At 45.4% G+C, this 19,974-nt stretch overlaps 1 protein-coding gene across 1 annotated transcript; it reads right to left on the reverse strand.

Moving 5' to 3' along the window:
• Positions 1-212: 212 nt before the first annotated feature.
• On the reverse strand, positions 213-19,943 carry Cchl (Cytochrome c heme lyase). The gene is made up of 5 exons (XM_037432580.2): positions 19,774-19,943; positions 17,226-17,472; positions 15,957-16,231; positions 5,066-5,149; positions 213-1,002 (listed from the first exon to the last, which is right to left on the reverse strand). Exons 2-5 carry the CDS (start codon positions 17,460-17,462, stop codon positions 735-737), a joined length of 864 nt encoding a protein of 287 aa, XP_037288477.2. The 5' UTR covers positions 17,463-17,472; positions 19,774-19,943; the 3' UTR covers positions 213-734.
• Between the last annotated feature and the right edge of the window lie 31 nt (positions 19,944-19,974).

Raw genomic sequence — 19,974 nt, forward strand, 5'->3', positions numbered from 1 at the left:
GTGCAGCGGACAGCGAACCTTTCGAGGTGAGTGGACGTACCTTTTTCATTGATGCATTGTATAACTGTGTTGTTTTGCGGTAGTACTTAGTCTCCCCCCAAAAAACTGCCTTAACCCAATCTTGAGAATAACGACCACGATCGTACCACTGGGAGGACATGTGCAAAATTGAGTTGTTCCCGGGCAAGTCAGGAGAGTTGGCAGGTATGAACTAATGTGTGAACCGTGTTCAAAGTGCACAGACATCGAATTTGCCCGAAACTACCCAAGTGGCTGTGACCAGAGAGACCTCATTAAGATGTTCCATTGCATGCAATAAATCTTGAATAATATTTGTTGAAAATTTCAGTCAAATACATTTGGTAGGTTCGTCTTGCAACCTAAAGCCCGATTTTGAATGCTTCAACTAGAATGAGGGGCCAGACACATTCTAGAATCATAAAAGGAAATTTAGGGCAACATTTTCTATGTGTCACGATTTTGCGCGGAATACGCAGCACATTGACATGATCCACTGGTGGATACCGGACATATCCATCTCTGCAGCGCAAACCAAAAGGAGATGCATTCACGTTCCCTTGATACCTCGCCAAGTTGTACGCATCATTCAAATCGGCACGCGAATAGGGACACGTCACGAATTCCAAATTCGTGACGTGACCAGCAGCTATGCGCACGCCTGCCTCCGACACATGTGTGTAAGCAATACTGGCGAAAGTTCTACACTGGGGCTCCTACTGGCTAGCTGCAGCGCCTTGTTGTTGGCTTTGAGCCATCTCAGAGACAGATTCCGGCTCTTGTGCTACAGTCCATCGCCACCACGCCACCTTCATGCGGTCCCAGATGTTCTCAAAGGAGTCGAAGGCGGGCCGAACGTCGAGGAGTGCGAACCGGCTCGATTCCGCGTTGACCATTCCACCGTCGTAGTAGTCAATGACGTAGCGGACTTCTTTACCACACCGGTCGACAATCCAGTCGTGCCTGTCAAAGGGAAGCTCGTACCTGCAAGACAGAAGGGACATGTCACTAAAGCAGAACACGAAGACTGAATCGTTTGCCCACGAAGTCAACTAAGCAGGAGATGACAGCACTGAATTATGTAAGTCACACTCAGCCAAATGGCCTTCCTGGCAGGGTTCTAGTTTGCCCAACTGTTGGGCCTAACTGTGAAATCTGTAACAGCCTAACCACTCAGTTGTAAGTAAGATAGGCTGTTATAAGAATGATTTCTATAATGATAACCAAAGCTGAAGCCACCAGCTCTCTTTTCCCTGTCCTGCCCCCCCCCCCCTCTCCCCCCCAAACAAAATGCAAGTTGTCGCCGTCATGTCCGGTACCTGCCGGTGTCAACTTGTCATCTCATCTACTATATTTCCTTCAAATTTATGTCACACTTATGCTACAATACACGATTGTATATTAAAATTAACGTCTCCTGCACTCTCCTTGGCTTCATTATTACCGGTCCTCATTAACATCAGGTCCCTTTAAGTGACACTAAGACAGTCACAGGTGGAAAAGTCTGTGCTGTGTGACAATGAGTGTAGGCACTTGGCAGTATTTTGCCCTGGGGTGCAAACCCACGAAGCAGCACGTCTGGGAAGGGGTAAAGCATTGCGATAGTGAGGGTGGGGGGCTAGTGCTGGTGTGGCTTGAAGAAAACCAGAGCCTCTTCTGCATCCCCCTGCCGACACCCACGCCTGTGACTGTGATGCACTCTTCCCTTGATTCACTTTTAGTGTAACTTGATTCATTTAGTGGGTCGATTTACGAAGTGACTATAGCCTCATTCTGCTACAACACTCAGTTTTCTTGGTTCACAACTCACACCCAAAGCACTTGAGTGACCTTAAAAGAGCACTGACATCAAATTTCAGTATTGAGATGTGCCCTTCCTGCGATTGCTTGTTGTGCGTAGGTCGTCTTGGCCAAACTTGAACCGAATCCATCACGTGGAAGTTATTTTATTTGATAACAAACAGCATACGAGAGTTACGTGAAAATGGAGTGCCCTGTGACATCGACACTAGTACTACATGTTCGGTGTGATACATTCCACACATACCAATTTGAGTGAGAATGCGCTAGTAGCGATGATGTCTGCGATCCGAGTGTTCTTATCGTGGCGCTGACTGGCACCGAAGCCTGGAAACGCACTTGCTCGTCACGCCTGATCTTCGTCGAACGCTTTGAATGATTTCGTGAACTTACCACCTTTAAAATAACGGCGAAAGAAAAGAGCATGAGTCAACGTGTGCTTCTCAGTCAGCATGTCAGAACTGTTGTGAGTTCCAGTCCTCTCGTTCGAAGGGCGAAAGAAGCTCAATGAGGGTGTCTTTTAATATCACGTATATGTTACACGCCAACATGACCACAAGCTATCAAAGTGAAACAGCCTATAGACAGATACCATCGCTAGCAAGTAACACGCAGGTATCGTTGAATTTTAGTTCGTATGTAGACTTCTTTGCGTCCGCCCAATACCGGGTTACTCCCACCGCGATTGCGAGAGGCTGGGTAGGTGGGGCCATCTAGGGGCGCAAAGAAGAACCTGGAAAGCAGGAAAGGTATTCTATTTCTCCGCTTGTACTTATTCCCTTTTGCGTATACCTGAATGTCGTGCACGCCAAAACACACCAATATAGATAACTGAGACACACGAGTGAATATGGCATCCTCGGGCAGTTTTTCAGTGCTGCTTGGAACGGCATCCATTTTGAAATCGCTGTTTTGTAAAGAATCGATCAAAGCAAAAATAATTTGCGATGTCGCAAATCGCGGGTATTCCAAGCTCTAGACTATCGTATTCAACCCGAGTCGACACTTTGTACGGTGACGACGGCAGTGCAGGTGAGAAGGCATGACTGAATGCGTCCGCCTAGCAGACGAAATGCTTGCGGAGCAGCTAACTCGGACGTCACTTTTTTCTGTGGAGAAGTGGTCAGCTATGGTGCGATCTGGAGGTGACCGCGAGGTCGCGCCACTGGTAGTGCCCCCAGTGCTAAAAATAGCAGGAGTGCCGGCCATTTCGAACGTTGCTAGATACCTGTGATATAAATCATTAAAAGTGATAGTTATTCATCCCTCAGTAGGGTTGTAGGTCGCGAATTGCTGCTATGGGGTCTATAGCTACTCGTTGACGCAAAAATCCTGGCATGAGTAAATTCAATGTCATTTATTTCAATGTGCATTTATTTGTTGCACATTGAACAAATTCAATGTGCAACATTGTTCAATGTGCACATTGTTCAATGTGCACATTGTTCAATGTGCAAAATGCACATTGAACAAATTCAATGTGCATTTATTTGTTTCCATCTGGCACCAATATATATCTGTACGCAATGTTCCAAGACTTTTCACACCATTGTGTAATATTAAAGCATTCGCCACGAAAGGGAGAGAATGCCAGCACTGGCAGTGAATCTTGCCTCCAAGAGGCACCGTAATGAACAACCTGATTTTTTTTAACATTTGCAATAATTGAAAGAGATCTGGGTCATTCCATGCCAAACTTCCCAGCTATTCTGACGACAATCTCAAATGTACAATCTCAAATGTCAAAAGCTACAACAACCATAAACAAGGCCACGAGAGCATTCAAAGCCACAAACACAAAGACGGCAAATTCCTCGTAATGCCCACCATTCCCATGACGGCTGAACAATCACGACTGTAGCTCCTTCAATTAAATGTTGTTGGAAGCTCTACGGTGACCATGGTTTGGCTGGGCACTGTTGGACACAGCCGGGCCTGGTAGCATAGATGCAGCCACATCCAACAAACAAACTTCATGCACTGTCGCCATCGTCTTAAATCTAAGACCTATATACTGTATAAATATTGGCCCTTCGAAATTAAACTGAACCTCGCACAAGCACCGCAAGACAAAACACATAGACGTGAGCAGGACTTGATTCCTTTTTCTTTTTGATAACTTATAAGAAACCCACCATCCTAAATTTGAAAAAAAAAAAAATTAAGATTTCTCCAACCTTAATATGGGAATCGAAAATTGCAAGATTTTTCCAAAATTAACTATATTTCATTTTTATTTGCTTCCACAAGTTTAGTTTCTTTACTTCCACAACAAAAAACACTGAAGACTGTAATTAAGCTCGAAGTAGATTAAAATCACTTTTAAAGAGCACAAGGTGGCTACAAAAAGCTAAAAAGAACTTTTTAAAAAGCTAAAAAAAAAGCTGGGAAGCTAAAACGAAATTTCCAGGAAGTACCCTGTAAATTGTCACCAGACTGCTTGCCTTTGCATTTCACATGAGGAGTTCACTAAAGGCACATGCTCAAAATAACAATGATTCCCAAGCTTTCATGATGGAACAAATCATTCTAAAGAACATACATTTGCCGCATGGTTAGCTTTGGCTTGTACCTTTAAAATTTGTTCCTCTCAAGATCTATTTTTGGGCAACTTCTTGAGTTTGGAAATAATGTTATCGATACTTCTGGTAGCCCGGTTGGGATGAAATTATTCCCATATATTTATTGACATGAGAAGGGTGCACATATGTCCTAAAAAACTTGATATCGCCAGTATAATTATTACAATTAGTATGGGCTGAGGATTGCAAAAATTCTAACATAGCAATTTTTCTTGTCCTTTAAAATATCATACAAGCACTTCCTTGACAGTTATTTGCGTACTACACAGTTAATGTGGAGCAATACGAGCTCAAAACTATAAACATTTAGCGGCATAAAAAGTTTATCCAAAATAAACTATACACATTGCCATGACACAAAACAAAAACTGCAACTTACTAGAAAACTAATTACATATTTTAAATCAGCATAAAAGCTTGTATATACAGCAAAAATTTTATTACCCTAAGCTACAAATTAACAAAACTTTTTTTTTTTCATTCCACATCTCCCCTTAATAGGCGTGAGGTTTACAGTAACTGAAAATGCTATTTCAATACTTCAAGTAAAAAGAAATTAGGTTTTATCACTCTCATGACGGTGGCCATGGTTGAAAGTTTAATTTTAAATAGCAATGAAACGCACGCTCACAGTTCAATGCAAGGAACAACAAGGCTGCACTGACCCGAGCCAGCTTCGTATCCTTGCCCGAGGCGAGTAGTCTGTGGCTTTACCACCGAACCTCTTCAGACGGGGTGTGCAGCACTCCCTGCAATCAAAAGTCAAGGACGATCGAATTCTGGGTATCTTGCTTGCGAGAACAGCGACAACACCACCTCGTGACACTAACATCAACTACGGCAATATTGCAACCGTCAAATTTTATCTTTCTACGAGTGTGGCAGCATCGGACGCAAGAAAATCACTAATGCGAACTATCTTTCTTTTTTTGCTTTTTGCCATACTGTGACAGGAATGACGTAATGAACGTTTTTGTATTAGGCACTGTGAGTCGAGAAGTTCACAGCAGATGTCATTAACGGTACTTGGCAACTGGCTTTGGGTGGTGCAGTCACATCTCATTTGGCAGCCCATGGCAGATCCTGCGGTTGTGCGCCCTACCTCAAGGGAACCATTTTAAGACGGACAGGTTGATTAGTGCACATGCAAAATAGCTGAAGCCCTTTTTTTATAATATTCAGCACCGATTGTACAAGCCACCAATCAATTACTCCACCAGACAATCACTACAATTATCTATACGGTAAGACATGATGCATGTTCTTTTGCAACACATGTGCACAGTTCTGGCGACTCACTTTCCAGCTGTATTCTGACTTTGTCGTGCAGTCAGTTATTCCACTCTGAATGTCCACCAACTAGCACAACTCAGGATTCTGCTTTGGCTACACTAGGCTGTCCATCAGAAAGTCTAAAAATGGGTTCTCACGTAAAGGTCACAATAAACAACTGCTTTTACTACTGCTGAATGAAAGACACATATTAACTGAAACCAACATTTTCAGATACCGTCAGTTGGGCAAGCGCGCGCGGTCGCGACGAGGAGCGGCCCCCTCTTATATCCTGCTTAGCGGCGGCGCTGCTGTCACTTTAGGATTGGTGAAGGAGCGTCATCTGCTACTTTCGCATGCGAAACACCGGGAAATTCGTTTCCAAATACGTGTATTTCAGATAAAGTAGCTAGATGAGGGCCGAATGAATACTACTTAGTGATAAATAAGGTCCAGGCCTGTACCTAAGAAATGTATGATTATTTCTTTCCCAGCAATGGCTGAGTAGTGTGGCACACCAGGCCTGTACCGTCCTTCCCCCCCAGTTTTCCGCTATTGTTTACAAAGCAAAAAGTGACACTTCACCACACTTGTCTGTCCTGCACCCTCTTCACATCAAGGTGATGCCCCTTTCCCTGCGACGAAAATTCTGCCTTGCCCTCTGCAGTGAACAAGGTGTGCCTTCAGGTTGTGGGCGATTCTAGGCGAAGGAGCCTGTTGTAATCACACATCGTATAAATTGCGTGTAAGAATATATTTAGAAATGGTTGGTTCTTCTTGAACAGCTAAGAAAAAATATTTTTCTGCAGTGCCACCAACAACCGGCGACACCGGTATGCAAGCAGTTGCAAAAAAAAAAAAAAAAATGTGATTGATATGTGAGGTTTAACGTCCCAGAATCACCATATATATGATTCTGAGAGACGCCGTAGTGGAAAACTCCAGAAATTTCGACCACCTAAGATTTTTTAACGTGCGCCCAAATCTGAGCACGCAGGCCTACAGCATTTTCGCCTCCATCGAAACTGCAGCCGCCGCAGCCAGGATTCGATCCCATGACCAGCGGGTCAGCAGCCGAGTATCTTAGCCACTAGACCACAGTGTTGGGGCAGCTAAAGAAAAATAGACAGGTCACACGTGCAGTCTTGTGCGAATCAGCGCCACAATCCTGCTGTGCTTTCATGGATGACCTTGCAAGCCTCGCATCTGCACAGGTGACATAAATGGTATAATTTTTATGTGAAGATGCATTTCATACACAAACTCCTTTGACTGTAGCTGAAATCCAAGGAGTTAGGAGAAGGGCTTCCAAAGTGATAGAAAAATTATTCAACAAAAAAAAAATAGAATGCAGTGCATTAGATGACATACAGCCAGTATTTAAATAACTTTTATTTGGAAAAGCTCTTCACAATTTGTATTCAACATGTGACGCGACGACTAAGCATGCTTGAGTGAATTAGCAGTTTAAAATAATAAACATGCCGACCTGTGCGCCGGGCTGTCAAAGTAGCTATGCCTCCAAAGAAATACACTTGCGATCGGCGGCGCTTATTCAAACTCCAAATAACCCTGCAGTTCTCAAGGCCTGGACTGCTACTATTCCACGAGAAGCCTTCCAGGTGGCAGTGAAGACCTACATTTCGAATCCGAAGACCAAATCCATTGTTGCGAGCACATAGTAGGTAAAAAGGCTGTCAAAACTCCCCATGGTAGGTTGGCACTTAAGCCCAGTGCTGTTCCTGGAATTTTTCCGAATATTCCTGCATACTTGTCTAAATCAGCGGCGTTAAAGCATGAGAGGTAACCCCCAAAACTACAAGAAACCACGAATTTCCAGGGCCGTGAGTCGGTAACTGGCGCTGATGTTGACGAAGCTACTGGCATCCACTCTGATCCAGAGTTATGTCCAGAGGTAGCAACTTAGTTGCCTACAGTACACGACCGCAGAAAGTTCCAATCCAGGAATGTCGAGCTTATCCAGGAGGAGGCTGTTTTTTTTTAAAAGGTATTCAAAACAATGCTGTTGTTGTAATCAACAAAACAGTGGTGGTAACAAAATACTCCGATGATGATGATGATGATTAGTTTTTAGTGGTGCAAGGGCCAATTGATGGCCAAAGAGCGCCATTTCAATTGACTACAGATATGAACAATGATATGGTGCGTGGCTGTAAAGGGGCCTTAAAATTCCTCGCTCTAACGCGGGTTAAAACATGAAAGTAATAAAATCATGACAGTGGCGTGACATATGTGTAGTGATAGCGGATGGCAAAATGTCATGATAATAAAACCATGATGAAGATGTAGTCACCGCAGCCATGACCACTCTATAGGGGTCGTGCTACGGATGACCTCGAAATATCGGGTGAAAGCTTTGCACATCTTTTAAAAACGTAAAAAGTGCTTGCAGTTTAAAAAGCGGATCCCTACCGATGAGCATCCCAGGGTGTAGAGGGAGCTGCTGTCGGTAGGGCAGTAAAAAGTGCTTTTTTCTTAGAGCATCTAGCTCATTGCACTGGACGAGAATGTGGAGAACCGTAAGGGGCTCTCCACATCTCTCACAATATGGTGGATCGCCGGTAGACAGAAGAAATGAATGTGTAGAATGTGTATGTCCTGTTCTATGCCTTGTTAGTATTACTTCTGTGTGTCGTGATTTTGATAGTGGTGGCCAATAACCTAGTTGCGGCTTAATAGCATGGAGTTTATTATCTGTGTGTTTATCCCACATGCTCTGCCAATACCCCCTGAGCTTTTGTTTTATAAAAGGTTTTAAGTCAAGTGCAGGGACTGGTGTTGATGCATTGTCAGTAGTGACAGTGGTGCAAGCAGCCAGATTGTCGGCCAAAACATTCCCTTGTATTTCACGGTGCCCTGGAACCCAGCAGACAACGACATGCTGTTGTGATGTGTAGAGTGTGCACAGAAGTGAGTAAAATGACACCAGCACGGGGTTCTTGTGTTTTTTAGGAGCTTTCAGGGCTTTGACCACGCTTAGGGAATCTGTGTATATTACCGCCTTTTGTAATTTTATCCGTTTAATGTGTTTTACGACCGCCAGTATTGCGTAAGCTTCTCCTGTGAAAATGCTTGCATTAGGATGAAGAACGCCGGCCTCGGAAAAGGATTGGCCTACCGCAGCATATGACACAGAAGTGTTTGACTTTGACGCATCGGTAAAGAACTCAGGGCATGTGTATTTATGTTGTAGTTCTAGGAAGTGTGTATGTATCTGTGCAAGTGGTGCGTGCTTTGTGACATCAACAAAAGAGACATCACAGTCTATAAGCTACCACTGCCACGGTGGCAGATATATTGCAGGAGCCATCAAAGTGTGTTGAAGAGGCACACCTGTTTCTTCGGCCAGGCTCCTTACACGCAGTGCGTAGGGCTGCCTAAACGAAGGACGGTTCTCGAACAAGCTAGAACAAGACAAATCATTATATGTGAAATGGGAAGGGTGTTTCTTGTCTGCCTTCACCTTCAAAAGTACAAAAAGGACAGGGAACATCTTTGTAGGTGGAGTGACCATTCATTCGAATCCACGTACAGGCTCTCCACTGGGCTGGTGCGGAAAGCACCCGTAGAGAGGCGAATGCCTAGATGGTGGACAGGGTCGAGAATTTTCAAGGCTGATGGTGTTGCCGACTGATAGATTATAGCACCGTAATCTAGGCGTGTGCGTACGAGGCTTTGATATAATTTAATTAAACATTTCCTGTCACTACCCCCAGTAGTGCGTGACAACACTTTTAAAACATTCATGGCTTTTAAACATTTTGTTTTTAAATACTTGATGTGAGGTACGAAGGTCAACTTGTTGTCCAAGATTAGGCCTAAGAATTTATGCTCCGCATTTACAGACAGACGTTGACCGTTCAGTTCAATGTCGGGTTCTGAGTGCATGCCTCTCTTTCGGGAGAACAAGACACACGTGCTTTTTTGTGGGTTCAGTCGGAATCCGTTTTCCTCTGCCCATTTGGAGACCTTGTTTAAACCTAACTGAACCTGCCGCTCACACATTGTCAAGTTGCATGACTTGAAGCCAAGCTGAACATCGTCGACATATGTACAATAGAACATATTGCGGGGGATGGATAGGTGCAAGGAATTCATTTTGATAAGAAAAAGTGTACAACTAAGTACACCCCCTTGCGGCACGCCTGTTTCCTGGACAAATGTTTGGGAGAGAACACTGCCCACACGGACACGAAATGTACGATTGGACAAGTAGCTTTCGATAATAGTAAACATCCTGCCACGCACACCAAGATTGGACAGGTCTCTTAATATTCCGAATCTCCATGTCGTATCATAGGCTTTTTCGATGTCGAGGAACACAGAAAGAAAGTATTGTTTGTGGACAAAGGCATCTCGGATCTGTGCCTCGATACGCACGAGGTGGTCAGCGGTGGATCTACCCTCTCGAAACCCGCATTGGAATGGGTCGAGCAGATTGTTCGTTTCAAGGTAATGTACAAGTCTGCGATTTATAATTTTTTCAAAAAGTTTACACACGCAACTTGTAAGTGCGATTGGCCTGTAACTACTAACGGAAGATGGATCCTTGCTTTGCTTTAAAATCGGAATAATAATGGCTTCTTTCCACGCAGAAGGGATTTCCCCGGAAAACCAGATAGGGTTATACAGAGAAAGCAGGGTTTTTTGTGTTTCAGAAGGCAGTTGTTTTAATATTTCGTATACTATACTGTCCGAACCTGGAGCTGATTTATTGCAAACATGTAGCGATGCTTGTAACTCGGCCAAACTGAAAGGGGATTTATTGCAAACATGTAGCGATGCTTGTAACTCGGCCAAACTGAAAGGGTTGTTGTAAGACTCATGTTTAGAGGATTTTTGCTGAAGTTTCTCTTTTTCGATTTTTCTTTTGTGTCGTTGAAAAGCTGCAGTATAATGCGACGAACTGGACACCTCTTCGAAGTGGGCACCGAGGAAGTTCGCCTGGTCTTCCAAGGTGTCCCCTTTGTGTGTCTACGAGAGGTAGTGAAGATGCGTGTCGTCCTGTTACCTTGCGAACCATGTTCCAGACTTTAGTTTCTTGTGTATATGAAGTGATGCCTGATAAAAACTTAAGCCAGCTTTCTCTCCTAGCCTGCCGGCGCGTTCTCCTGCCTTGGGACTTGATTTTCTTAAAACTTTCAAGATTCTCTGCCGTCGGCGAGTCCCAAAGCAATCTCCACGCTTTGTTTTGTTGTTTGCGTGCATTGCGACATTCAGTATTCCACCATGGGACACGTCGCTTGCCAGGCAGTCCAGAAGTTTGCGGGATGCATTTCATCGCACCGTCGGTCAGAAAAGCAGAAAAGTATTGTACAGCTGCATCTATGTTTAAACCAGATAGGTCAGTCCAACTTAAGTGACTAATCTGCGAGAACTGTTCCCTATCAGCTTTGTCAGTGATCCATCTGGGGACCTGTGGGTGATATTCATTTGATATGGGTGTGCTTAGCGTTACGGGAAAGTGGTCACTTCCGTAAGGATTATTGACGACATTCCATGTCAGTAAAGGAAGGAGGGATGGTGAGACAATGCTAAGGTCTATTGACAAGTAGGTATTGCTGGCAGGGCAGTAATATGTGGGCTCTTTCCGATTTAAAAGGCACGCGCCAGAAGTAAAAAGGAACTGTTCGATCAGGCGACCTCGAGCATCGCAGCGAGAGTCACCCGATAGATTGCTATGTGCATTGAAATCTCCAAGGAGGATATAAGGTTCTGGAAGTTTATCTATTAGGGACTGGAATTCACGTTTTTCAAGATGGTAGTGTGGAGGTATGTAGACAGAGCAGATGGTCACGAGTTTGTTCAGGCGGACTACACGAATAGCCACTGCTTCAAGAGATGTTTCGAGTGGTAGATGAGTACATGCAATCCCTTGATTTCCTATAATAGCCACACCACCAGATGACGTGACGGCTTCATTCCTGTCCTTTCGAAAAATGATATACTGGCGTAGAAAATTAGTGATCTTGGGTTTTAGGTGTGTTTCTTGTACACACAGCACTTTTAGTGACTGTTTATGTAAAAGTACTTGAATATCGTCAAGGTTTCTCAGTAGTCCTCTGACGTTCCACTGTAAAATTTGTCTCCATTTTTAATGTAGTTAAGTGCTGTGTGTACAGAAACGTTGCCTTAAGTTACAGGGCCTGTTGGGGCCCTGTAATACGGGTTTTCTCTTTCTTGCTTCGCTCCAAAGAGCTGTGCCTTTCCTTCGGCGTGTGGGGCGCCGGAGGAGTATGGCTTGTGTCCATCACCTCTTCTGAGGTGGTGGATGGTGCCTGCTTGGCAGGCACGCTTATGGCAGTTTCGGACCTGACTGTACTTGCAGTGGTCCGTGGTCCAGCAGTCTCTGAAGTCTGCTGGCCCTTTTGAATAGGAGGCGGAGCAGTACAGAGCGCTTCTGGCACAACCGCAGTCACACTTCGTGTGAATCTCGCGGGTGCCGAAAGACGTGGCACGGCACCTCGACGCGCCACGTCGGCGAAGGAAGGTTCAGAATTATTGTGTGGAGAAAAACGTCGACGTGCCTCTTGAAATGACAGGTTAACCTTTACCTTAAGTTCTAATATTTGTTTCTCTTTTTTTCCATGCAGGGCATGATCGGGAGTAGGCAGCGTGCTCTCCTTCACAGTTAGCGCAACAGGCTTCTGAAGTGCACCTTTCGGATAAATGTTCACAAGATGCGCACTTCGCGCACCTAGCGCGTCCTGTGCACGTTTGGGATCCGTGTCCGAAGCGCTGACACTTGAAACATCGACGAGGATTAGGTATATAAGGTCTGACAGAAAGCTTGCAGTAACCAGTTTCAATAGAGTCGGGAATGTTGCTTGTACCGAAGGTAACTATGATGTGCTTTGTTGGGATCTGTTTATTATCTCGCCTGATTATTATTCTTTGTACTTTCACTACATTTTGTTCTTGCCAGCCTTTGAGCAATTCACTTTCAGACAGCTCGAGGAGGTCATCATCAGATATGACACCATGCACTGTGTTCATCGACCTATGTGGGCCCACTGAAATTGGGATGTTATCAAATGAAACGAGTTTTGCGAGCTTGTCGTACTGAGTCTGGTCGCGGACTTCTAGAAGCATATCGCCATTCCCCATCTTAGTTACTTTATAGCCAGGGCCAATTGCATGGATTGCTGTGGATTACATGCTGTGGATTACATGGTACTTGGGGAAGGTCTGTTTAGGCTGTGCAGTAAAGAAGCTGTCATCGGTGCGCCACCTTTTCAGGCGGCGATCAGGGAGTGCAGGAAAAGGGTTTTCCATAACAAGCATTTTAAATTCAGCGGCGATGGTGGCCACCCACCACCGAGCATAACAAGGGGACGCTACAAGGTTGAACAGTGAACACTTGGAGACGCCAGCCATGCATCGCCGCTATAACCGAGTATAACTACCCAAGGTTGGGTAACTACACAGGATTAACCCTTGCCGCCAGGAAAATTGGAAGTAAACAGAAGAGAGTAGGAGACAGGACAGATAGATAGTGAGAGATAAAGACGAAGATGTAGGCAGAGAGAGATAGGAAAAGGCGACTGCCGATTTCCCCTGGGTGGGTCAGCCCAGGAGTGCCGTCTACGTGAAGCCGGGGCCAAAGGGGTGTGTTGCCTCTGCCGGGGGGCCTTAAAGGTCCAATCACCCAGCGTCAGCTCAACCCCCAGAATCCGCTTTTCCCCGGGCACGGCAAAGCCACGCACGGCTAGGCGTGCGAGGGAGTAGAAACTCCCCCGTTAGCTCGGGTCCGTGGTGTCGCTACACACCAAATGCCTACTTGCGCAGGCGCCCCTGCGGGGGTAACAAAAGACTTCACCTTTGTTCTCAGTTGTAGAGGGAAGCTTGTCCCCTCGCGAGGATACAGCGAACATAGTTTGGGAAGCCAGATGAAACTTACGAGCTTGCAGATGGTATCAACCTTTCTCAGTTATGTTGATCACTTGAAGATATGCATGGGCTGTCATAGCAGCTTATTCTCTTCGATCTAGACCGCAACATCAGCCCTGAAGATCCGGGACGTGTGGAGGAGCACTTTCGGGCTGACTCGGAAAGACTTATGCCCACCATGCAAGAACACAAGGAAAAATCGGCGAGCTCGGTAGAAGAAAAAAAAAAGAAGAAATCTACGAAACTAGTGAAGCTTCAACAAAAATTACGCTCTACTACTAATAAACTAAGAAAGACGATAATTAAGGCCACTGTTTTTCCAGAAAAAGTGAAGAACGACATTCGTAAAATGAAAACACAGCTTTCAAAAGGTTGTACCAGTCAAGTAGACTAACTGATAACCGGCCTTCCTCCAGCACAACAATCGATGCTGCTGAGTGAAACCTTTTTGAACCCCGATTCGCTAGGCATTCCCTTAATTTATTTGTTTCAGTCGTGATGATGTCGGCAGAGGCAGTATGTTCATCTTTGACATCAACCTATAAGCAGCAGCAGGGCTCAATATTTTAAGGAGCGGGCAAGTAATCAACCACTCGGTTTCATAGCGCCACCCTCTCGCTGACTTTGCTTTGAAGCTTTCAGCGCAACACAAAGCACGAATTTGAAAAAAAAAAATCTTCTTCCTGGATAAGCTCAGTTTTCTAGGATAGGAACATTGTTCGGTCTCGTAATGCAAGGAACCAAGTTGCTACCTCTGGACACACCTCGGGATTGGAGGGGACGCCATCAACATCGCTGTTCTCCTCCATTAACGTCCGACACATCGCCACCACTTGCCGACATACGACCCTCGAAATTCGCGGGTGCTTCAAGTTTAGGTGGTTTCCTTTTACGCTTGAATGCTGCTGCGTTAAGCAAGTGCGCAGAAATATTCAGAAAATTTTGAGGAACAGCAGGGGGCTTAGATGTCTCTTTACCCCATAGAATTTTCACGTTTTCCCTTATGATGTGCTTGTAGCAAGTGATTGGGTCCTCGGATTCGAAATGTAAGTTGGAAATGTATGTCTTGGCCGTCACCTAGAAGGCTTTTTGTGGAATAGCAGCTGTTCAGGCTTTGAGAACTGCCGGGTAATTGGGGGGTTTGAAGAAGTACTGCCAATTGCAAGTGTTTTCCTCAGAGGCATAGTGACTTAGACAGCCCGGCGCGCCGCAGGTTGGCATGTTTACTATGTTCACTCAAGCATGCTTGATTTTCGTGCACCATGTTAAATACTATTTGCGATGACAGAAATCTAATCTTCCAGCTCCCGCCGCTGTGATCTGAGCAAGAGAACTAAAAAAAAATAAATTCAACGCTGCCGCGGGAAGATGGCGGTGGTGGCGGCTCGATCTCAATGGTACGCCAGCACATCTCGGAGTGAATATGAGTTGGTGCCGCCTCCGGAGCGGGCTTTTCCAACTGACAGTATATAAGAGCGTTGCTGAAACCAGCATAAGTCCTCGACGGGCATGTTGAATGAGAAAGCAAATGTCGCTTCTTGTCCTCTGCTCTCATTCCATGTCGAATAACTAGTTTGCCTGCATCAATTCTTGCATTTTCTTTTCTACTGATACCAATATTCGACAAAATGTCTAGTTGTCAGGTGCCATCATGAAATCGAAGCAGCTCGCCGACCAAAGTTCAAACAAAAGGACGCACATGCTCAAACCTTGTTCAGGACATGTGCGCCGTTGGCAGTTCCATAGTGAACGAGGAATCAAGAGCAATACGAAATCACCTTTAGAGCGAAGCTGCTTTAGCTTGCCCTATGCTGGAAGTAGTCGTAGGTTAGCATAAAAGGTGGAGCGCACTCAGACTCATCCTTGATATATATTTTGTTCTTGGGGCTCACTTGGAGTCGAACAATCCAAAATTTTCCTCAACTGGACTCAGACTGTTAAATTATTTCTTAGCCAGACTCGCTTTGAATCATACCCAACCATTAATTAGTCCACTGGACTCCCTCGGACTTGTGACCCAATGAGGCTCCGCGAGAGCAAGGCAAGTCTGTTGTTGTAGTAGTAGTAGTAGTAGTAGTAGTAGTAGTAGTTGGCACGCAAGCCATGTGACCAGAGGAGGAGTAAAAAACAAACAGAAAATTATGCTTAAAGAGATGATAATTATAACAAAAATGATCATCATTATTTCAGCTTTGCATTCTAGCGGCTTCCACAACCCCTGAATAGCGCCCCCCCGCCCCCTTTTTTTATAAGTGGCCTACTACTTTTCCATAACGTAGACGTGACACAAAGGATGCATTTGTCTCAAACTCGGCGGGTCGAATTTGGGCACAGGGACTCCCTTTGAGTGCAATGGGTCTTCAAGCCGCTTACTTTGCGTGGAGCGCCTCCCACTTGAGGACTTCCTCCCAGGCGTGGTCATTGTTGGCGTTGTGGATGCGGATGATGTGTGCCATGTCCTCGGGCTTCAGGTCGGCCTCCCGCCACTTCCAGCCCTTGCGCAGCATGGCGTTCCAGAACATCTGCTGCGACGGGTACTCCCACGTCTCGCCCTCTTCACCGCCGGCCTTCGGGATGCGCGAGCGCTGCCGCTCGGTTGGCAGCGGGAATGGCTGGTCTGGCGCTGGCTTCTGGTTCGGGCTCGGCATCTAGAAACAGTAAGAACAAGACAGAAACTAAATATTAAGGGAGTTTATTAGGCACATGTTTGTTATCTACGCATGTTAACACAAGTGTGTGCAGGCTTTCCTTTCAGCGGGCGGGGGCAAAAGTTCATCACAGCATCCCCCCCCAATCCATAAATGTCAATGTATGAGGCCGACTTTGCCAGACCCTCCCACCCCCTGGTTGCTAGGGGAGGCAGCCGCCCCACTGTCCCCACATGCGCAAGCCTACGCATGTTCACCATCAGGTGGTGTTGTTCGTCATCTATTGTGGGGATTCGGCTGAACAGCGACCTGCAACTTGGGTGTGGTAGCTTTCCCGTGTCTTTGGGGCTTAATAAAAGTTGCATTAACTGCTGCATCACAACACACAGTGATCTAGAGGCTGCACTTATCATTGGAGGCTGTAACGAAACCACGAACGATGAATCATGCTACTTCAAACCAGTATGTGCTGCATTTGGCACTCAAATCAAGTTAAGGTCAGCAACTATTATTAAAACCTAATTAAGCCTGAAAAAAAAATGTGGTTCTTTCACTGGCACAACCATTGTTATCGTGAGCAGTAACCAGTGTTGTGAGCCCCTCTACAACATTTGAAGATGACAGAACGTAGATTGGTATTATGGTTTGAAAATTTTGACTAGCTTTCCTGAGAAAGTGCTGCAAGATTGGACAGCTGAGCTGGTATTCTTTCTTATATGACACCAAACTGAAAAACATAGCATGTTAGGCAGTCCTTTACGGCACCTGCCTTTGGAGTGCGGGGTCCTGAGTTTACACCTCAACACTACAAAGAAATTTCCCACTCTAATGCAGTAGTGTGTTCCACCACTCCACAAAAGGCACCTTGTGCTCCACTTGAGTGGTTCAATACACATCAGTTCTTTCACTGTTCCATAACAAAGACTAGGAGTTTTGGCTAACAAACAGGCTACCATAGCCATATACCACTTTGCAGTCAAATTTTTGTGCTCACCATGTTGGCTGGGTTGATGTCATCACCCGCGGCCGCTGCATTCATCGGGCATTCGCTACGGTACGGCTGCTGTGGCTTGTCCTTAGAAGGCTGGCCCGTGATCTCGTCGCAGAGACCATGCATGGGGCACTCGGATGGTGGTGACTTCTGTTGCTGCGACGACTCGAAGCGCGTATGCACCGTAGCCGTTCCAAGGGGCCCATTCACCTCTCTCGGCTGAGACGCGGTGAGGCCCATCTTTGTGAACCTGACAAAGCCAAATCAATCCATAAGGACGAGAACATCCATTGTGGGCTCACTGAAGGGCCAGCTTTTGTCAGTGTCATTTTCCAATAATGGCCTCTTACCAGAACACAGGATGCTACTAAAGATCCTGTAAACAACTCCGAGGTTCAAAAATTGTTATAAAGAGGAATATGTGCACTTTTGCTTTGTGAATATACTGCCACAAAGATTTTGCAAATACGTGCTATATTAAGGAAGTTACAGGGTTTAGAACATCGGTTTTAGGTGATTTCAAATTTTGAAGCGGCCTCGCGACCCTTCTTCCTCACTGGACGGGGAAGGCATAGCCTGTCATCGCGACTGGTTTAGACCAATCGATGAGCTGCGCGCTACGTCAAGTCGCCGGTCGGCGACTTTGTGAGGTTGCGCGTAAAAGGAGTATTGGTCAGGCGTAAGAAAGGAGTGCAGGAATTGTTTTTTGAAATGGAGGCTCGGCTCGGGGTGTAGCACTGTAATATTCGGAAAACGTGATCGCTGCGGTCTACTCTACGAATTGCTGAGATTTTGGGGGGAAGTGTAAAAAACGTCAGAGCCTGTTGACTGGCTCTTCAAGCTACACATAGTCACTCTTTCTAGGCACGTTTGTTCAAGTGGCACGATTCACGCATAAATGGGCTGCGTGTATACGTGTGCAGTGCTCCCGAAGTGAAATGCAATATTGAAAGCTGAAGTATAACAAACATGTGCAACTGCTTGAGGTGACCATAGGCGGTGGTGCCTCCCTCGAAGATGCCATGTCTTCCGAAAATCTTTACACAGTTGTACCAATCCCGTGTTTTGACACAGGCTTTTCATGATAACGGCAGCCGAGGACCTCCGACATTGCATTAAAAGACTGCTTACTGCCTGCTTTTCGAATGTTATACTGTGCAGAATCATGCGGTCGCACATAAGATTCTTACCAGTAGTGTTACACAAGTGAGGAATTCGATTTTAGTCGAATTTAAATTATTAGCTCCTTTTGAGCCAATCTTCCCCAAACTTCAAATCATGCCTCTTAACTTGCTCATAAACTATAATATTACAATTATGGTTCATAACTGTACGAGTAAAGATGGTCCACTTCTTCATTTGTTTCCTGCCAGTTTTTCACACGAGGCTACGAAGCTGGCAACATCGTACAGCCACCTATAAAATAAGTGTTCATGACACAAGACGCCTGTCTAGTGTACGTTGCACTTTCTGGAACAATCGACCTGTTGAAATAAACGCTTTCCCATCCACCTAAATTACTGCTATAGTTTTTAAAGATGGGATGTGAAAATACAAACACAAGAAAGAAGTCAACGACACCCCAAACTTAAACTAACAACTTAAGAGAGACTCAACGGCAGGAGAGAGAGAAAGCGTAAAAAGGTATCTGTGCATGCCAATGCAATAGGTGAATCTATCAACCCAGCACGCAAGTTTCTACGTGAAAGTTAACTGTTTAGGCATTTGATTAGTTCTTTCATTGTTGAAGAAGAAATAATATGTCTGAACAATTTTCTGTCCCCACAGCCTCTTTTTGCCAAAGCATGAGACGTGGTGGCATTTTGTCCATCTCTGTGCAGATAGGGCATTGCTGTTGACTTATATATATATATCGCCTATCGTATTCGGGTCGTCTTGAGTGGGCTCCGAGATTTAAGAGTCCCGCAACACCCGCATGTAAGCGATAAACGTCACGCAAGCTTAGACCGAAAATAGGTGCTATCATCCCTTATCCCCTTTTCAAAAAGGCGCGGGCCTATATTTCAGTAATTCAAATTTTCAAGATTCTGTTGCTGCTTGAAAACTTTCCTAAGGAAAGAGCGCCTGCATCATATTTCATCAAAAGTTGAGACACGAGCGGCTACTGCGCAGTGGTAGCGTGAAACCATGGCGCAGCACGTAAGGAACACAAGGCTCCTCGGCTCTCCTGCACAGCGCAATAAACATCTAAGTTGTCCGACAACCTCACGCGTTATACGAGACAACTTTCTTCACCCCGAGACAAATCAGAGTTGCACTTTCAAGTACGGAACAGTTTTTAGCTAACCCCCATCGTGAAGGTGAACTGCCGGTCACGAATATTCTGAAACTAGCATCGGGTTAACCCGCTCACCGAGTTTGTAGCTGTTTGCATTGTGAACTAAAACGTCTACAGCTCATCAATAACGCGGAAACTGCAGCAATCAGCGAGGACAAGCGCAGCGAGAAGCAGTTTTGAAAAACAACACACTCGGAGACCGTCTACTAGAACCACGCTGAGCAAAACGCACGCGTAAAAAAAAAAACTCACCTTCTACTTGACCTCTCTAGCTAAGGTGTCCACAGTGCACCCGCCTTGAGATCACAAAGTCATAGCGCATTCACCGAGACAAACATTAGCTTCTAAAATGTCTTTTCAAGGTTAGTCGAATTTCAACTCCGGACGCAAGATTTCTCCACCGCACTTCTCCGCCATGCGCGACCTGCGCAAACATGTGCAAAACACAAACCG

This window comes from Rhipicephalus microplus, chromosome 10, assembly GCF_043290135.1.
Source record: "Rhipicephalus microplus isolate Deutch F79 chromosome 10, USDA_Rmic, whole genome shotgun sequence".
Classification (NCBI taxonomy): domain Eukaryota; kingdom Metazoa; phylum Arthropoda; class Arachnida; order Ixodida; family Ixodidae; genus Rhipicephalus; species Rhipicephalus microplus.

Coding starts and splice junctions, on each gene's coding strand:
- Cchl (XM_037432580.2), bottom strand. CDS start 17,462: ATGGGCCTCACCGCGTCTCAGCCGAGAGAGGTGAATGGGCCCCTTGGA. Junction 16,232..17,225: donor ACATCAACCCAGCCAACATG/GTGAGCACAAAA, acceptor TACTGTTTCTAG/ATGCCGAGCCCGAACCAGAA. Junction 1,003..5,065: donor AGGATACGAAGCTGGCTCGG/GTCAGTGCAGCC, acceptor TCTGTCTTGCAG/GTACGAGCTTCCCTTTGACA.